The sequence below is a fragment of the Dendropsophus ebraccatus genome, chromosome 2 (genome assembly GCF_027789765.1).
Source record: "Dendropsophus ebraccatus isolate aDenEbr1 chromosome 2, aDenEbr1.pat, whole genome shotgun sequence".
NCBI lineage: Eukaryota > Metazoa > Chordata > Amphibia > Anura > Hylidae > Dendropsophus > Dendropsophus ebraccatus.
This window is the reverse complement of record NC_091455.1, coordinates 210,123,227-210,142,664: the sequence shown is the minus strand read 5'-3', so window position 1 is coordinate 210,142,664 and position 19,438 is coordinate 210,123,227. Positions and strand designations below refer to the sequence as shown.

Here is a 19,438-nt window from a genome sequence, read left to right as displayed (position 1 = left end):
ATATATATATATATATATATATACATACACTGTATACGGTTTGTAGTAGCAGCATATGCGCACTATATGTGTGTATAATATAAGGCCATGGTATATATATATATATATACATACACTGTATACGTTTGTAGTATCAGCATATGCGCACTATATAAGTGTATAATATAAGGCCATGGTATATATATATATACATACACTGTATATGGTTTGTAGTAGCAGCATATGCGCACTATAACGTGTGTATGATATAAGGCCATGGTATATATATATATACATACACTGTATACGGTTTGTAGTAGCAGCATATGCGCACTATATGTGTGTATAATATAAGGCCATGGTATATATATATATATACATACACTGTATACGGTTTGTAATAGCAGCATATGCGCACTATAACGTGTGTATAATATGAGGCCATGGTATATATATATATATACATACACACTGTATACGGTTTGTAGTAGCAGCATATGCGCACTATAACGTGTGTATTAAACCTCCTGCTTACTTTGCTGACGTCATTGAACTATTTTACGCTACAACCTCCACTCGGCCCCGCCCCTCTCTGCTCGCCTCCCTCTCATTGGCCGGGACCCCGACGTCAGGATTTGAATCCGCCCTCCTATTGGTTATGACGCGCCGCCTGCCGCCGTGAGCTCCGCCCCCTTCCTCCTCTCCGCTGTGTGACAGTCGCCGGCCATTCGGGGGCCGCGGACGAGCTGCGTCACCGGCGGTGGCGGGGGAGAGCGTGCATCTCGCCGCCGTCATGTCTTCCACTCACCCCCGAGTGAAGCGCGGCTCCGGCTCCCCTCCGAACGGCTCCGCGCGCCTCCTGCAGCCCATCCGGGCCACCGTGCCCTACCAGCTCCTGCACAGCAGCCCCAGCCGCTCCCCGTCCGCCTCTGTGGGGAGCAACACCGAGCCGGGGCCCCCGAGTCCCTCCCCGCCCTCTCCGCTGCCTCACAGCAGCCCCGAGGCGGCCAGGACCCGCAGGAGGAGGAGCACGTCCCCGGACCGGAGGAACGCGGCGTCCCCCGGGAGCAGAGGTGAGCGGCGGCCGGTGAGGTCAGCATGGCGCCCGGCAGGCACACGTCTACAGCCCGCGGCTAGTCTGTGCACGCTCCTACCGGACGGGGGTGCATGCTGCCACAGTGACTCCTGCACCACTACAACCCCCAGCGTGCCCGGAGCATGCTGGGAGCACTACAACTGCCAGCCGGTGGATAAGGGTGGTTCTAGGGCAGGGCTGGCACTGAGGAGGAGGGTGGTTCTAGAGCAGGACGGGGGATTGGTAGGAAGGGTGGTTCTAGAGCAGGCTGTAACTGGGAGGAGGGTGGTTCTAGAGCAGGGCTGGAACGGGAGGAGGGTGGTTCTAGAGCAGGGCTGGCACTCGGAGGAGCGTGAATCTAGAGCAGGCTTGGAGTAGGGTGGTTCGAGAACAGGGCTGCAAATGGTAGGAATGGTGGTTCTAGAGCAGGGTTGGCACTGGTAGGGAGGGTGGTTCTAGAGCAGGGCTGGCACTAGGCGCTCGGGTGCAACTTCCTGGTTTCTGAGCAGGTGCTAATACCTGAAGTTCTAGAACAGTCTCATCAAGCAGTGGAGAGATCCAGGGGTAGATGCTGGCTGGTTACTTCTAGGTCAAGGGCAGGTCAGGAGGTTCTAGAGTAATATAAGATTTTGCGAGGGATCCAGGACAGGTGCTGGAACAATATAGTTCTAGAACAGTGTTTGTATTTGTGATGGTACTTGGAGGTCTGGAACAAGTGCTTAAAGCGGTGTTTACTGTAAGCCTGTATGCTTATCTGGAGGTCTAGAACAGGTACTGGCACACTTGTAGTTCTAGGGTTGTGTATATCTTTGTAATTTAGTATAGGGGATCTGGCTCTAGAATGGCATGTGTATAAGCCTAGAACACTTGTTCTAGAATGGCACACATCTGTAATGCAAGGCTTTGCTGGATGTTTGGAGGTCTAGAACTTGTGCTGGCCTTTGTACCGTCTGTGCATTAGCCATATAGAGCTTTGCTAAGGGTCTAGGTGTTTTGGCTCTTGGCGCTCTAATGCTTGCGTTCTTATATGCTGGGGAGCTGGAGGTCTAGAGCAGATGCTTGTATGCTGTTATGTATCCAGAGCATGCATTTATAATATACAGCTGTGATGAGGGCCTGAAGGTCTAGAACAGTGCTTGTATTAGTAATATAAGGCTACACAGGAGTCTAGAATAGTTGCTAGAACTCGTAGTTACAGTACAGTGCTTGCATTAGTGACGTATGGCCGTGCTGGGGATCTGGCACTTGTCGTTCTAGAACTGCGCCTGCCTTTGTACCTGGGGATCTAGAGGTGCTGGAACTTCTAGTTCTATTACAGTGTTTGCCTTTGTAATGTAAATCTTTATTGGTGATCTAGAGGGCTCGAATAAGAGCTGTGCTTGTAGTTCTAGAACTATGCATTTGCTATGGTAGGCCGTGCTAGGGATCTAGAGGTGCTGGCACTTGTAGTTATCGAAGAAAGAATATGTTTAGTTATATAAGGATTTGCTAGGACTCTAGAACAGGTGCTTTCACATGTAATGTTCTTGTGTCAGGGCATGCTGGGAGTTGTAGTTTTGCAGCAGTCTCTGCACGTTCTCATTACCGATCGATCACAAACTCAGTTCAACACCTAGAAGCAGTGACCCCCATATTGATCTGACCATCCCTTACCGGGAAGCTGAGATAGGAGGAGCTGTTTGCTGGGCCCCTTCACCACCTCTCCCAGCACATGGGCAGCTTCTACAATCTGGGCCTCTCACCAGACAGCCCCTGGTATCTCAGCTTCCAGCCCCCTGTGACCCCCGGGCACTGGGATATGAGGGGGTGACCCCCGGGCACTGGGATATGAGGGGGGTGACCCCCGGGCAGTGGGATATGAGGGGGGTGACCCCCGGGCAGTGGGATATGAGGGGGGTGACCCCCGGGCACTGGGATATGAGGGGGGTGACCCCTGGGCACTGGGATATGAGGGGGTGACCTGCGGATATGGGAGTTGTGCGTGGAGCGGGGCTTAGAGGAGGATTAGCGCTCGGCTGTGCTGTTCAGGCTTGCAGGGGAGTGTGTGTGACGCCTGGCGTGCAGGTTTCCTCAATCGTCCCTTTAAGACTCCGCTCAAGGCCCTGGAGGCGGCGGGTTCATTCATGGCGATTGTCCGCACTTGTTCTCCTCTCAGTGGAGCGCGTGCAGATTCAGCACAATGGCTGCAACAGGAAAGTTGTTTGGGCAGATGTAGCAGAGCTGAGGCTGTCGGTTAACACTTTGAGGCTGTCGGTTAATAATGCGATAAATTGTCCACAACCACAATATTATCCCATTGCATCAAATCTTACATGCTATATCATGTGATGCATGCTGCTTTACATAGGACTGCAGGGAATCCTTATTGCAATCTGAGACTGATAAACAGCTGACAAGCTCTACTGTGTGTGGCTTTACATAGGACTGCAGCTATATCCCATCTTTACTATACATAGTGTGGCTGAAGCTGCGATGCTGTGTGATGTCATACAGTGCACATGTAGCAGAGTAGAGTTTGTCAGCTTCATAGCGTGGAGTGAGGTTTCCCTGGTTCAGCTGCAGTCCCATGTAAATCCGCACATAATGTACGACAATGGAATGCACAGATATGGCAGAGTGGAGTTGCTGGATCTATGCGTTGACTGCAGCTTTATCCACCGGCTTTATTTTTACTGCGCTGATCATGTATTACAGGTGGCCATAGCTGCAGTCCTATGTAAAGTCGGTGCTGCATTTACCATAAACCATTGGATAAGGACAGGGCTGTACTGGGAGGAATGGGGTTCTAGAGCAGGGATGGCACTAGGAGGTGGGTGGTTCTAGAGAAGTGCTGGCACGGGGAGGAGGTTGGTTCTAGAGCAGGGCTGGCACTAGGAGGTGGGTGGTTCTAGAGAAGTGCTGGCACGGGGAGGAGGTTGGTTCTAGAGCAGGGCTGGCACTGACTGATCTGATGCTGGGCTGCAACTTCCTGGTTCCAGAGCCAGGTGCTAATAATGAAGTTCGAGAACAGTCCCGTCAAGCAGCGGAGAGATCCAGGGGTAGATGCTGGCTGGTTACTTCTAGGTCAAGGGCAGGTCAGGAGCTTCTAGCAGGTGGGTTCTAGAGTAATATAAGACTCAGAGCTCCACTGTGCACTGACTTTACATAGGACTGCAGCTGTACATTACCCTAACACAGTAAAGAGGGTGCAGGTGGCTGACTTTACATAGGACTGCAGCTTCAGAATACATACACGTAGCAGGATGGCGTTTCTCAGCTCTTTACGTTCTTCAGGTTAACAGCTGAGACTCGGCTCTGCTACATCTGTGCACTTACACTATACAGTTAAATGGGGGAGCTGCCTTGTACTTAATAAACAGCTGACAAATCCTACGGTGTAGCAGAGCTTAGTCCTGTGCAGAGCTACTGCTGGTGCATGGTAGTATCATGGTGTTCTGTGACTTTACATAGGACTGCAGGTAAGCAGTGAGGTATTAGAATGCACAGGATACGCGGTGGCGGACCAGTTCGGTTCTGCTGTATGTGTATATCGTCTGGGGTTTTGTCTCTTTAATTCGCTGCCGCGGCTGTGACATCAGCCCCCAGATGGCTGCCGCTCTGATAACGCTGTGCCGCTCCGTAGTGACATCATTCATAAACCCCGGGGACCTATTTACTGAGGTGAAACCAGAGAACGCTTCCTAATGACTGCGCCCGCTACCTAACTGCGCCGTGCGGAGGTCGCACATTATGCATATAGTATTTTTTTATTTTATTGATTCTATTTTTTTTCCAATATTTTGACTTTTTATTTAAAATTTTTATTTTGCTATAAATTTTTTTTAGTAAATATAAAATACCTTGCATATTTTCATTTTTCTACTCTTGTTGTTTTGTTTATAAAATATGAGTTTGTTTTGTTTTTATTTACTTAAAGGGATTGTTTACCAATTTTTTTTTCTTTCAAATCCATTGGTGCCAGAGATTTGTAATTATTACTTCTGTTTAAAAATCTCCAGTCTTCCAGTACTTATCAGCTGCTGTATGTCCTGCAGGAAGTGGTGTATTCTTTCCAGTCTGACACAGTGCTCTCTGCTGCCACCTCTGTCCATGTCAGGAACTGTCCAGAGCAGCAGCAAATCCCCATAGAAATCCTCTCTTGCTCTCCAGACTGGAAAGAATACACCACTTCCTGCAGGACATAAAGCAGCTGATAAGTACTGGAATAGTTGAGATTTTCTATTAGAAGTAAATTACAAATCTCTGGCACTTTTTGGCAACAGTTGATTTAAAAGAAATTTTTTTTTGGTTAACAACCCCTATAATTTTATTTTTTTTTTAATACTATTTTACATTATAGAGTGGGGGCTGATGTACTGCAACGTCCCCCCCCCCCCCCCCATACTCTCTCTCTAGCTGTTACCAAACTACAACTCCCAGCATGCACTTGACGGCCTTTGACGGAGTTGTAGTCTGCTAACAGCTGGAGTGCCTCAGATCTGGTAACATTGAGGATTTGCATAGACTAGAACATCCGCCCTTCATTGCCAGCTACAGGTGACTGTTTTTCCCACCGTAGTCATACACTGCAGACGACAGGCTGTATTTTTATATATTTTTTGTAATGGAGCTGGCCTTCTGATCAGCTGATCACTGCAGGTCGGCCAACCACGTACTTCCCCTGCAGCAGGCACTACAGGAGAAATGCTATTACATACTTCAGCTAAAGCTTTTTCTTTCAAATCAACTGGTGCCAGAGATATGAAGTTTACCTCTATTTGAAAATCTCTAGCATTCCAGTATTTATCAGCTGCTGGGTGTCCTGCAGGAAGTGGTGTATTCTTTCTAGTCTGACACAGTGCTCTCTGCTGCCACCTCTGTCCATGTCAGGAACTGTCCAGAGCAGGAGAGATTTTCTATGAGGTTTGCTGCTGCTCTGGACAGTAAGCAGAGGACCTGGATTGAAACGCAGTTGTGGTTGTATAGCGTATCTCTGGCTATTATATGGTATGTTATAGGGGGGGGGTCACTTTCCAGCTGTTGGGTCTGGTTTGACCCTCGGGCAAAGTTGGTAGAAGTGGATGGCGGATTCACTTTAAACACATAGAGGAGTGGAGCAGTTACCATAGCAACCAGCCTCCATCTGGTCATATGCTACCTCCATTTTGGTGGCTGCAGGGGGCGCTATGTTGAGGGTTGCTTAGGCTTTCTCAGTCTTACTAATTTTTTTTATAGTCTTGTCTATCTTAGGGCCTACAAGGGGGAGGTGGGTGTCTACTGGTTTTCATAGGCTTTAGGGGGTTTACTGGCTTGCATTGGCCTCCTCCATCCTGGTCTCTATAGGGGGTCATGTACTGGCTGCCTCCATCCTGGTCTCTATAGGGGGTCTTGTATTGGCCTCCTCCGTCCTGGTCTCTATAGGGGGTCTTGTATTGGCCTCCTCCGTCCTGGTCGCTATAGGGGCTCATGTACTGGCTGCCTCCGTCCTGGTCTCTGTAGGGGGTCTTGTATTGGCCTCCTCCATCCTGGTCTCTGTAGGGGGTCTTGTATTGGCCTCCTCTGTCCTAGTCTCTATAGGGGGTCTTGTATTGGCCTCCTCCATACTGGTCGCTATAGGGGGTCTTATATTGGCCTCCTCCATCCTGGTCTCTATAGGGGGTGTTACTGACCTCCTCCATCCTGGTCTCTATAGGGGGTCTTGTATTGGCCTCCTCCATCTTGCCTGCCATGTAGTGGTCTGCTTGTTTGCACAGGCTCTGTTTTCTCCCATGCTTCTTCCCTCTCAGTTTGGAGGGTGCTGTACAGGTTTGCATTCGTATTTTTTCCATTTCAGGGGGTTACTCTTTGCATAGGTCTCCTCCATCTTTGCAGGAGCCTGGGGTGCATTTCTGGTTTGCATTGGCCTTCATCTTGGCTTGTGCAGGTGATGCTGTACTAGTTTGCATAGTATTCCTCCATCTTCATCTTATAGGTGGTAGAGGATATTATATTGGTGTATATAGGTAGTAGAGGGTGTTATGCTGGTGTATATAGGCCTCCTCCATCTTGGTGGTAGTAGTAGATATTATGCTGGTGTATATAGGTAGTACAGGACATAATTTTGGTGTATATAGGGTGTAGAGTATATAATGTTGGTGGGTGTATATAGGGTGTATTGGCCTCCTGAGCGGTCTCCACCATTATCTGATACTCACAGGTGATATTAGGCGGCACTTTGTTGTTCCGCTCTGCACTTGACAACAGGGACCACCGGTGGGGGATATTTTCCATGCAATGTACCATCACAGTGGTGCCTCCATCTGCAGTGGCGATGTACAATGTTCTGCCCCGGTCACAGTGCACCGGCTTCCCTCCCCTCCAGAAGTGATGATTTAGTTTCTGTAGTTTTGTTACAAGGCTGCAGGTCCCAGGCGTCCAGGCCTTGTGCAATACTCTGCAGGCTTCTCTGGGTTTGCATTATGTGGCGGTTGCACGTTTCCTCTTTGTCCGTCATGCAGTTACTATGGCAGTGTTGATGTTTATTGTCTGAGGTTGTAACCGCTGTCAGTGTAGAGAAGGTAATGGCCGGGGCGGGTGTGTAAGCATTGTCCTTAGTCATGGCTCTGCTTCATGTGTGAACACCACCCAGCTTCTCCAGGCTCCTGAATGGCAGTTGTATTTACTTTTCCTAGTCCTTGGGGACACACGGTACATTGTATACCGCAGAACATATTCCCCCGTTACCTCATATATAGCAGATGCTCTGCAGGGAATAACAAGTTCAATTCATATGAATGGGGTTGTTTCTGCATCGGCTGCATGGGTTTTATCAAGCTGCGTTTTGCTACAAATCTGCTGTGTGTAAATTTACCCCAGGTTCCCACAGGACAGGCTGCATGTCCTCCCTGTGCAGCTATGGCAGTACTAGGGATGTGGTTGCCGTAATGGTATCTATAGGCCTCCTCCATCTTGGTGCCTGCAGGGAATGTTGTACAGGCCTGCAGAGGGTGCTGTATTAGTTTGCATAGGCCTCCTCCATTTTGGTTCCTGCAGGCAATGTAGTACAGGCCTGCAGGGGGTGCTGTAATAGTTTTTATTGATTCCTAATAAAGTGCTGTAGTTTGATCACACCTCTTCCATCTTAGGTATTGCTATTGTGTGTTGCATAGGTTTCCACCTTCTTGATCCCTGTCAGGAGTGCTGTACAAGTTTGCATAGGTCTCTTCCATCTTAAAGCCTGCATGCGATCAAGTTTGCATTGGCTTCCTCCTTCTTGGGTAGTGTTGCATTGGCTTCCTCCTCCTTGGTGCCTGTCGGGGGTTCTGTACAGGTCTTTGCATTGGCAGGGAGTGCTGTACAGGTTTGCATTGGCTTCCTCCATCTTGGGTAGTGTGTTGCATAGGCCTGGTCCATCTTGGTATCTGCCGGTGGTGCTGTTTGGCGCCTGCAGGGGGCAGTGTAATAGTTTGCACAGGCTTTCACCATCTTGGGTACCGTAGTGCTCTACTGCTTTGCACAGGCTTCCTCCATCTTGGTGGTTGCAGGGGGACCTGTAATGGTTTGCATTGGTTTCCTCCATCTTGGCTGCCACTGGCCATGCTCTGCTGACTTAGTGTGCACCCAGCTCTCCCATGTTAGAGAACCACCTTTAAGGACTTGTATGTGCGGCATTATTAGCTGATTTTATTCCCACTAAGGTTTAGTTCCACATCTCGCACTTTTATCCCGTAAAGGCCGCACATGCTTCAGCTTGAAGTCTCTACAAGGGCATGCCTCCAGCGGCCCGGCGTGTTTCTGCTTAAAATAATAGGGGGCACCTCTCGGGTGGAAAATGATACCAAGGCCTTTGTGCAAAGAAACACTCGCAGAGAGAGAGAGAGAGGTCACAAGCGAGAGATAAAGGAAAAACCGCCCTTGACTGGGCTGAAATCTGCAACGTAAGTGCAAGGTATCCGGCTTTGCTGTTTACAGGAGATGGCGTTTACATTAGGTTGGTGTAGCTGAGCTGAATTTGTCTTGCGCAATCAAACTGACTACTTTTGGTCTCTAGTTGCCAAGGAATACATTGCCTAACAACCACAGTCCCTAGCAACCGGTCTGCCTTGGAGGTGGCGGCTTATGCCTGTCCACCCGTTAAAACGTAACGGTCATTTAAATGTCACTTTTCAGAAATCAATACGTATCAATAGTACAAGTGATTTTGAGAAACTCTGTAATAGGTTTTATTAAGCAAGAGTTTCCTTCTGTACTCAAAAAGCTGTTTTACAGCCTCCTCCCTTACTTCATAGACCATAATGGACACAGAAATGCTGCTTTTGGAGAGGGGAGGGGGCCAAGGGAGATGAGGAAGCATGGAGAGGAGAAAAGCAGCCCTGCACTTCCTGAAATCTTTTCTCACCAATCTCCCAGACTAGCAGTGACCTTTCTGACCTTTGTATCCTGAGTTTTCTGTACCCAGACAGTCTCCAAACAGCAGGGCTTCTTGTCTGCTCTTCCTGCTCAGTAATCCCCCTCAGCCGCTCCCTAGGATATAATGGACTCTGCTAACTTTTCTTCACTTTACTCCTCTGTTATGAAGACTGCTTTGCCTGATAATAAACAGATAAAGGGGGGTCTGGGAAACAGCTTTTTGAGTAAAGAGGCTTTTTTTGCCTCAGTACAGAGTTTCTTAAAGTCACTTGTACTATTGATTGATGGAAGAAAAAAAACATTAATGACAGGGACACTTTAAGGCAGGAATGGGTAACCTTTGGGTGACTTTAAAGGGGTACTCCGGCGGGGGAGGAGTGGACGTTGTTGCCCTCAGCCACCTCCTCCCCAGCCAGATTGGGGAAAAAGCCCCACACCGAAGTACCCTTTTAAGGGGTAGATCATCAAAAAGTGTGTTCTTTCAAGTCAACTGGTGCCAGAGATTTTCAATCTACTTTTGTTGAAAAAAATCTTCAGTCTTCCAGTACTTATCAGCTGCTGTATGTCCTGCAGGAAGTGGTGTATTCTCTCCAGTCTGACACAGTGCTCTCTGCTGCCCCCTCTGTCAATGTCAGGAACTGTCCAGAGCAGCAGCAAATCCCCATAGAAAACCTCTCCTGCTCTCGAGACTGGAAAGAATAACACTTCCTACAGGACATACAGCAGCTGATAAGTACTGGAAGAGTTTAGCAACCCCTTTAAGAGGAATCGACAGACAAACAAACAAGTATGGGCACATTTAATGATGACACGTTGACCTGTGCCAGCTGACAAACTTAGCTCTGCTACATCTGTAACCACACACGGGATTAGATTCTGTCTGCCGAGCAGATGGAAGTGAGACCACGAGGCTGGCAAGTCTACAGATGCCTCTGATAATCCCGGCAGACTGTCTGCGGCATCTCTGTGGCTGCGATGTGTTGCGGATTTTTAGAAAATAATGAAATATAGGGAAAGTCTTACTGTATTAGTCAGTTCTGTGGATCCATTTCTGGGAAATAGGCTGGAAATCAATATGGCGGAGTTTGACTCTCAGCACTACTGCCGATCAGCTGGGCTGTGGTGCCAATGCTTGTCTGTTACTTGCAATACCAGGTCCAGCCGCCAGCCTTATATACCTTAGGAGTCTGCTCCCCACTGATCATCATCAGCCCTGCAGGAAAGGAAGTGGTGTATTCTCTCCAGTCTGACACAGTGCTCTCTGCTGCCACCTCTGTCCATGTCAGGAACTGTCCAGAGCAGCAGCAAATCCTCATAGAAAACCTCTTTGGACAGTTCCTGATATGGACAGAGGTGGCAGCAGAGAGCACTGTCAGACTGGAAAGAAACCACCACTTCCTGCAGGACATGCAGCAGCTGATGACTCGAGATTTTTAAATAGAAATGAATGACAAATCTATAAACCAGTTGATTTGAAACCAAAAATCTTTTCCCCGGCGTACCCCTTTAATGGAGTGGTAGCACACGTTGACGACTCTAGCTAGGATTTCAGAGTCCCTGTTCTAGAGATTACAGGGGGCCCCAGTGATCAGACCCCTGTGACCTTAGTGAAGCCATAGCCTGTAATTAGGGCCATAACTAATCCAGGTGGGAATACCCCTTTAAAAGTCCTGGACAATCATTTAACATGATCATAATCAGATTTGTATCCTATAGCTATGGTTTGTACAGTTGTATGCAGTCTGTTGTCCCCAGTTATCAGCCCTTCCCAGTTGGGGGACAGGCGGTAACCGTGACTCCCGGCAGTGTCCATATCTCCTGTGGTCAGACGTGTGACTATTCACTATCAGCGCCCCCCCCCCCCCCCCCCCATATCCTATAATACAGCCCCTCCCCACCCCCCCATCCTATAATACAGCCCCTCCCCACCCCCTTATAATACAGCTGTACTAGCCCTTTAAGTGTTATAGGAGTCAGGGTACCTCTTACACATACTTTTTGTCGTGGGTGCCTGACTAGTGACTAATCCCGCTTTCCTTCCTGTTCTCTACCTCGCTCTCGCACCTGTTGCATCTCCGGAAAGCTGAAAAATAAAATTGTAAACGGAGATAAGTAACTGGGAAGCTGCCCCGAAGTCCGCGCGAGATCGGAGAAGAAGCCTCCTCCATGAGGAGAATTTCATGACTAAGGCCGCATCCTGGGATTGGGATGGATGGTTTGGTTGCTAAGGGTACATTGCCTAGTAACCACAGTCCCCTAGCAACCAGTCTGTCAGGTCTGCTGACAGGAACACTTGGTGATTCTGCTTTATTATGTGAAATAGTGGACATGTCCTTAAAGGATTAGTGACGCCAACTCCAACGAAGATCCGCCATTGTGGTAGTGATTGGTAAAAAAAGGCATTCTTTGGCGTTTTACAGATGAGCAACTACAGATCCCAGCAAATAGAAGTTTTTGTACAATATCAAAATGGGGATGGGGAAACCTTTCGGCCTTCCAGCTGTTGCAAAACTACAATTCCCTGTTTTAAGAGACTACCCAAAAGTTTGGTCCCAGATTTCTACTCTTAAAGGGGTTCTCCAGCGCTACAAAAACATGGCCACTTTTGCCCCGCTCTTGTCTCCAGATTGGTTGGGGTTTCAAACTCAGTTCCATTGAAGTAAATGGAGCTTAAAGGGGTTATCCAGCGCTACAAAAACATGGCCACTTTCCCCCTACTGTTGTCTCCAGATTGGATGGGGTTTTAAAACTCAGTTCCATTAAAGTAAATGGAGCTTAATTGCTAATTGCACCTGAACTGGAGACAACAGTAGGGGCAAAAGCGGCCATGTTTTTGTAGTACTGGATAACCCCTTTAAAAGGGATTGGTACGTTGTAGTTTGTCCCCAGATTTCTAGTCTTGCAGGGTTGGGCTGTGCTGGTTTGTTGTAGTTTGGCCCCAGATTCTAGTCTTAAAGGGATTGAGTTCTGCTTTTCGGTTGTAGTTTGGGCCTCAGCTGTAGTGTTGCAGGTTTGGGCTCTGCTGTGCGTTTGTAGTTTGGGCCCCAGCTTTCTAGTCTTGCAGGGTTGGGCTCTGCTGTGCGGTTGTAGTTTGGGCCCCAGCTTTCTAGTCTTGCAGGGTTGGGCTCTGCTGTGCGGTTGTAGTTTGGGCCCCAGCTCTACTCTTGCAGGGTTGGGCTCTGCTGTGCGGTTGTAGTTTGGGCCCCAGCTTTCTAGTCTTGCAGGGTTGGGCTCTGCTGTGCGGTTGTAGTTTGGGCCCCAGCTTTCTAGTCTTGCAGGGTTGGGCACTGCTGTGCGGGTTGTAGTTTGGGCCCCAGCTTCCTAGTCTTGCAGGGTTGGGCTCTGCTGTGCGGTTGTAGTTTGGGCCCCAGCTTTCTAGTCTTGTAGGGATTTGACTCTGCTATACAGCTTCTTCCAGTCCGGGTATGTTGTAGTTCATCTCTTATCTCGCCCGTATAGCAGCTCTGTCTGCTGCAGATATTTCCGCCGGTATCTGCACAGTCACCCAGCCGCTGGGCTGTAACTCCGCTCTCCATATGTTACCACCATTTCTTCATTTATTTTTACTACTTTTTTTTTGTACAAAATATAAACAAAACAATATTTCCATCTAAGGACAGCATTGTATCTGTTCCTGGGAAAGCTGGGTGGTCACCAACATGTCATGAAGCCTCTCCCAGGGGTTGTCACTCGCCTTTCCAAGACCCCTGAGCAGCAAATACACCAAGTTATATAGTAATTCACCCCCCTGCATTCATGTGTATGGGAATCCTGAGCCCCATTTCCAGTAGGAGTTGTAATTGCGGACACAGATCTGTTCCTGGGGGTGGTGACCGTATTATGTGAAATAAATTTATATGTGGAAATAAACTATAAAAACAACAAATTAAGTGTAATTGTCACAATGTTTTTTGTTTTTTTCCCCCCTACTTCTCAGCTGACCGGTCGAGTTCCCATCAACTTAGAGCATCTAACACCATCAGGCGGACTTCTTCCTTGGACACAATAACTGGACCATACCTGAGCGGCCATTGGCCTCGGGACCCTCATGTTCACTACCCCTCATGTATGAATGATAAAGCCACCCAGGTAAGGTGTCAAGGCTTCTGTGTGTTATATCTGTGTTACATGCTGATCTATTAAGGTCCCCATACACCTTAAACTGATGGTGGCAGGTTGGGTTGTCTAAGGTGTATAGGGGCCTCCCCATCTCCAGTGTCCAACCATGTTGGAGGTTCCACCACCCAAACCTATTGTTCTCAGAGGGATAAGCTGGTGCCAGAGCAGTCCCACTGTGGGTTACACCACCTACTGACCCCTGAGCTTATAACAAGGGACCATTCATAGTAGCAGTCACAGATCACCTCTCCATGGTGTGTGGTCCTGTTTTCATTCCAAATACAAACTAAATGTACTGAACCTATAGTCTGCCCCTCTTAGACATCCAGCAGGATACTCAGACTTTTTCTACTTTGGCCTTGCAAGCTAATCCATGGTAATGCATGAGCCTTATGAAATAAATAACACCCTGTAGTGCCAACAATATGCCCAAAAGCACCAACTATATACCATTGTGGAACATATTATATCCTCTAGCAGCAAATGTTACAGTGCAACAGAATATACATCACCAGCGGCACCGTACGAACACAACAGTGCAGAACAACATAGCTCCCCACCAGCATGAAGACCATAGTGCAGCACAGCATAACCCCCCAACAGCACAAACACCACAGTGCAGCACATCATAGCCCCCCAACAGGACCAAACAGTACAGTGCATCACAACATGGCTCCCCAACAGCACCACATACTGCAGTGCATCAGAGCACAACCCCCCAACAGCACAAGCACCACAATGCAGAACAGCATAGCCCCCCAACAGCACCAAACACTACAGTGCATCACAGCATAGCTCCCCAACAGCACCACATACTACAGTGCATCACAGCATAGCCCCCCAACAGCACAAGCACCACAGTGCATCACAGCATAGCCCCCCAACAGCACCAAACACTACAGTGCATCACAGCATAGCCCCCCAACAGCACCAAACACTACAGTGCATCACAACATAGCCCCCCAACAGCAATATAGAATAGACCACAGAATAGACATGGTACAAAGTTATCTGCTCCTTCAGATCTCCCTGTAGCACCCCCCGCAGGAGAAAAGAAGAATTACACCCTATTATTGGAATCTATAATACACCAACATGCCCACACCTCTACACATTCTTTGTAGTGACTGAGTAATGGATGAGGGTCCTATATTGCAGCCCCATCTATTGTATATACAGAGTTCCCTATTTGGATGTTTTTTTTGTTTGTTTTTTTTTTTTTTACACCAATGTGGTTATACAGAGAGCCAGTGTCTGATCTATAACTGAATCCTTCTTATACACTTGGCTGAAGCTTTGTGCATGATCTCCTCCTCGCAGGGGGAGTGATGGGCGTGCAGGATTGCTGGCAGCGGCCCCCGTGTCCAGGCATACATATACAGGCTTTGTGATAATGTTAGAGACTTGAGAGGCTTCTTTAATATTTCACACCGGCTTACAATTAGTAATAGAATAGCGTTGAGCCTTTCTGCAGCTCCCAGCACCTTTTGCAATGCGCCCGATCCTCCCTGTTACATGTTTAATGCGCGCCGCTGCAGTGTTTCGGGCTTCTTAGCAGCTAGAATGTCTCCTCCTGAACGTGAGCGGCGGCAAATAGTCTCCCCGGATCCTTGTTACAGTGTGGGGTTGGGTGACTTGGGATAGAGGCAGAGGGTCCAGGTTTTCACTTTATATTATTTGTTTAATATTACAGCTCATTCCTGTTCACAGCTGCAATACCAAGCGCAACCTGTGGACAGGAGGGGCGCTGTTTTATAGAAGAATGGGCCTGTTGTGGCTGTGAATCCTGATGCGTCCATTATACGGAGTAGATCTCTTATAACTCGCTGTAATTTGGCCACATTTGGGTAGTCATTGTTGTCTTGTTTGTCTCTTTCCTCAGACACCAAGTTGCTGGGGAGAAGAGAGCACAGAGAAGAAAATAAGTCATCAGCGATCTGCGTCCTGGGGCAGTGCCGACCAGCTTAAAGAGGTACATGAAGAGTTTTATAGGGAGACCAGAAAATTTCCATATAGTTTTGTGATTTTGTTGAAATGAAGTTGTTTATGTATACTCAGCTGTCCATGCAAACCAATGCATCTCCATAGTAACAGACTACAAACGTAGTCTGGTTCTGCAGTATCATTTACTCTTTTCTGTGTTTTCTAGGATGGCAAGAAGAGCAGTCAGAGGAAAGAATAATGTAGGACTACAGGATCAGACTACACACAGTTTGTAGTCTGTAACTATGGAAACATGCAGTTCTGTGTTTCCATGGTTGCAAATTACAAACAAACCCTTTTCCATCTCATCTCCTCTTACCATCTTAGGGACTGCCTACGGGGGCAAATGGAAGTGATTATCACAGGACTGCAGACTACATTGTTTGTAGTCTGTTACCATGGAGACACTTAGGCGTGCATAGGAAATTCTCCCTTGGTTCCATTGCATTCACATCTTCTGCTTGACTGAAACATTGCATCTCTCTGCTGTCATGCGTTTTGGGAGATGTAGTCTATAGTTCAAGCACCAGTAGTGGTTCACAAAAATTTCTTATTTTATTTTATTTTTTTCAGATGGACTGGTGCCAGAAACTTGTAATTTATTTCTATTAAATAAATCTCCAGTCTTCCAGTACTTATCAGCTGCTGTATGTCCTGCAGGAAGTGGTGTATTCTTTCCAGTCTGACACAGTGCTCTCTGCTGCTACCTCTGTCCAGAGCAGTAGCAAATCTCCATAGAAAACCTCTCTTGCTCTCCAGACAGGGAAGAATACACCACTTCCTGTAGGACGTACAGCAGCTGATAAGTACTGGAAGACTTGAGTGTTTTTTTTTTTTAATAGAAGTAAATTACAAATCTGTGATCTATGATTCCTGGTGATGGATAAGAGACGGTCGGATGCAGCTTTGGCTGGGTTTGGAGCATAGCACATAATAAGGCCAATCCCAGAGTCGTCTTTTCTATTCAGTATATGATCATGCGTATCTGGGAATATAAATTTCCTCCTTTTCGATAAACTTATTTTCATCATCCGGTCACCCCTTTCTTGGGCACTTGCGACGTCTTTGAAGAAAAGTTGCCGTTATCTGTAAAACAACTTCTTGCAGGGAGTGTTATTTCAGGTCAGCAGCTATTAAAATCCAGAATAACCCCAATGTGTCATCGCCAATAAGAACTGCGCAGTCTGAATAAAAGCACAGGTTGCAAATTACTATGTGTCATAATGCGCCCACGCCCGTAGATTTACACTTCTCGCTACTTTCTTGACGCCCACTCTTGGTAACCTAGACATTGGCATTGTTCTAGTGGGTATAATTACAAAGAGCATGTGCGCGTCTTCAGCGTGTCACATCGGCATCACCGGAGGGGCTTTATGGGCTCTCTCTGATGAGGACGGCTTTTATCATTTACCACAGTCTATTTATACTGGATGTGCGACTGGTTATGATGGAGGGAGCACAGTCCTGTGGGAAACTTTCTTTACTTTATTTATCGCAGTAGTCTTTCCATAGTGATGACAACTGGTCCCACACCAGCATTCTTCTCCGTGTACTCTGTCCAAGCACCAAATTACTGTCCAGCAGCAAAGGGCTCCGACCGCTTCTGCAGGGGGAGATGCAGTCAGTGATTCCAGGCTGTGACCGCTTCTGCAGGGGGAGATGCAGTCAGTGATTCCAGGCTGTGACCGCTTCTGCAGGGGGAGATGCAGTCAGTGATTCCAGGCTGTGACTGCTTCTGCAGGGGGAGATGCAGTCAGTGATTCCAGACCCGACAGCTTCTGCAGGGGGAGATGCAGTCAGTGATGCCGGCCTGTGACCCCTTCTGCAGGGGGGAGATGCAGTCAGTGATGCCGGCCTGTGACCCCTTCTGCAGGGGGGAGATGCAGTCAGTGATTCCAGGCTGTGACCGCTTCTGCAGGGGGAGATGCAGTCAGTGATTCCAGGCCCCGACAGCTTCTGCGCGGGGGGGGGGGGGGTGATGCAGTCAGTGATGCCGGCCTGTGACCCCTTCTGCAGGGGGGAGATGCAGTCAGTGCTTCCAGGCTGTGACCGCTTCTGCAGGGGGAGATGCAGTCAGTGATTCCGGGCTGTGACCGCTTCTGCAGGGGGAGATGCAGTCAGTGATTCCACCATCCCAGACCACATAAAGGACCCAAAATTAAACCCAAATTTTTTTTCTCCAGTGATCGGATCCTTTGTCTACAGATTCCAGTTAATATTTTTTCTGATAATCCCAGACTTTTTATCCCAGCCTGGATTTTCTAAACGTTTTCTTCACTCTTTTGTTTCCTTTCCTTTTTTCCTTTTTTTTTTTTTTTTTTTCTTTTTCTTCCCCCTCTGCCGATGAGTGTGTTCAAGGGACGCCAATGGGCCCCCAAAGTGCTGCCACATCCGCCATAAGTACCAAGTAGTCTCCTGAAAGGGGACCATAGATTGTGTTCAAGGAGTTAGGTGGTGGACCTGGATGCTGCTCACCCAGCTTTCCTTGGAACAGATGAGACTAACACCATTCTAGCAATGGAGGATGGCAGTGTGCCAGTCCTGGCCGGCGCAGCGTTGTGGAAATATCGAGGGCGTCTGATGGAACCGACACAGTTCTCTGTAAACCCGATGTATGTTTTTATTTCCCGTGCAACGCAGGAAAGTGCCAGATACGTTCCCAGAGCAATATTAGGCAGCGCTGGCACGTCTGTCCGCGGCGTATAATACACCCACACCCAGGCTCTCTATTATAGCCAGCTGGTAGCTGCAGATCTGCGGCCAAAAGGCTTCATTTATACAGAACATAGAGGAGCAAGCGACACGGACGTGGCACCTATAGGAAGACAACAGCTAGCCTGTCCATGTTACCCAGTGACGTCCATATATATGTGTATAACCCACCTACGCATTGTGCTGCCCAGCAGATAAAAAGCATCAGCTACACAGGGCTATGTATGAGAGATGTCGGCTCCCTGCAGAATAGTGAGTGCAGCTCTGGAGTATAATACTAGATGTAACTCAGGATCAGTAATGTAGGATACACAGTGAGAGGAGAAACCATAGTGACTGCGTTCCCAAAGCCCCCCCCCCCCCTAGTTTTTGCTGTGTCCTTGTCTATCCCTGCACTGTTCGTAATTGGTTTCCAGCTCTCTTCTGGTGCCAGTTCCATTCCAGTGCTAGATCACACCTGGTTGGGGAGTGCATGTGGCAGAGGTGGCGTTCTGTCATTTTCCCCAGATATCAGGCACATTGGTTGTATTGCACATTGAGGTCAGATTGTTCTCCTCTGACATAGCTGTAGAAATGAGTGCAGCTCTGGAGCATAGTACAGGATGTAACTCAGTTTATTTCTGAGGAGCTGATTTTGTTGAATATACTTTTACAGATCGCTAAGCTGCGACAACAACTCCAGCGAACCAAGAACAGTAGTCGACATATCAAGGAGAAGGAGAGTTCATCGCCCCTCCAGGGTAACCACATAGCAATCAGTCATACTCAGGTGAGTCCACCCTCGGCACAGTGCAATGTGTGCACACCCCTCTGGCATAATGCATCCCCTCCACACTGCCATCCACATGTGCTACGTGTCACATCAGTTACATCCCCATGATGCCAGGGCTCCAACAGAACATTGCCCATCACACTGCCCCCACCATCTTGTCGTCTTCCCATAGTGAATCCTGGTGTCATCCCTTCTCCAGATAAGTGATGCTCATGCACCTGGCCGTCAGTATAATGGAGAATGTGACTCATCAGGCCTGACCTGACCCGGGCACTTGCCCCTATTATACCCTGACAGCTGCCATTATCTCCAGGTGATCCATGATGTTCCCATCTCCTAGTTTTAATGATGTGGCCGCTCAGTGCGTGTTCCACATAGAAACGTGAATAATGTATTTTCCTCCTGTCTCCGACCTCCTCAGCCTGCTAGCT

General features: G+C 48.1%; 1 protein-coding gene across 1 annotated transcript in view; it reads left to right on the top strand.

Moving 5' to 3' along the window:
• The first annotated feature begins 676 nt into the window (after positions 1-676).
• GLCCI1 (glucocorticoid induced 1) overlaps positions 677-19,438 on the top strand; it is a 34,235-nt gene continuing 15,473 nt past the window's right edge. Inside the window, exons 1-4 of the mRNA XM_069960614.1 lie at positions 677-1,052; positions 13,359-13,510; positions 15,423-15,512; positions 18,891-19,004. Coding sequence (XP_069816715.1) covers positions 773-1,052; positions 13,359-13,510; positions 15,423-15,512; positions 18,891-19,004 — 636 coding nt within the window. The 5' untranslated portion in view covers positions 677-772. The remainder of the gene's footprint in view (positions 1,053-13,358; positions 13,511-15,422; positions 15,513-18,890; positions 19,005-19,438) is intronic.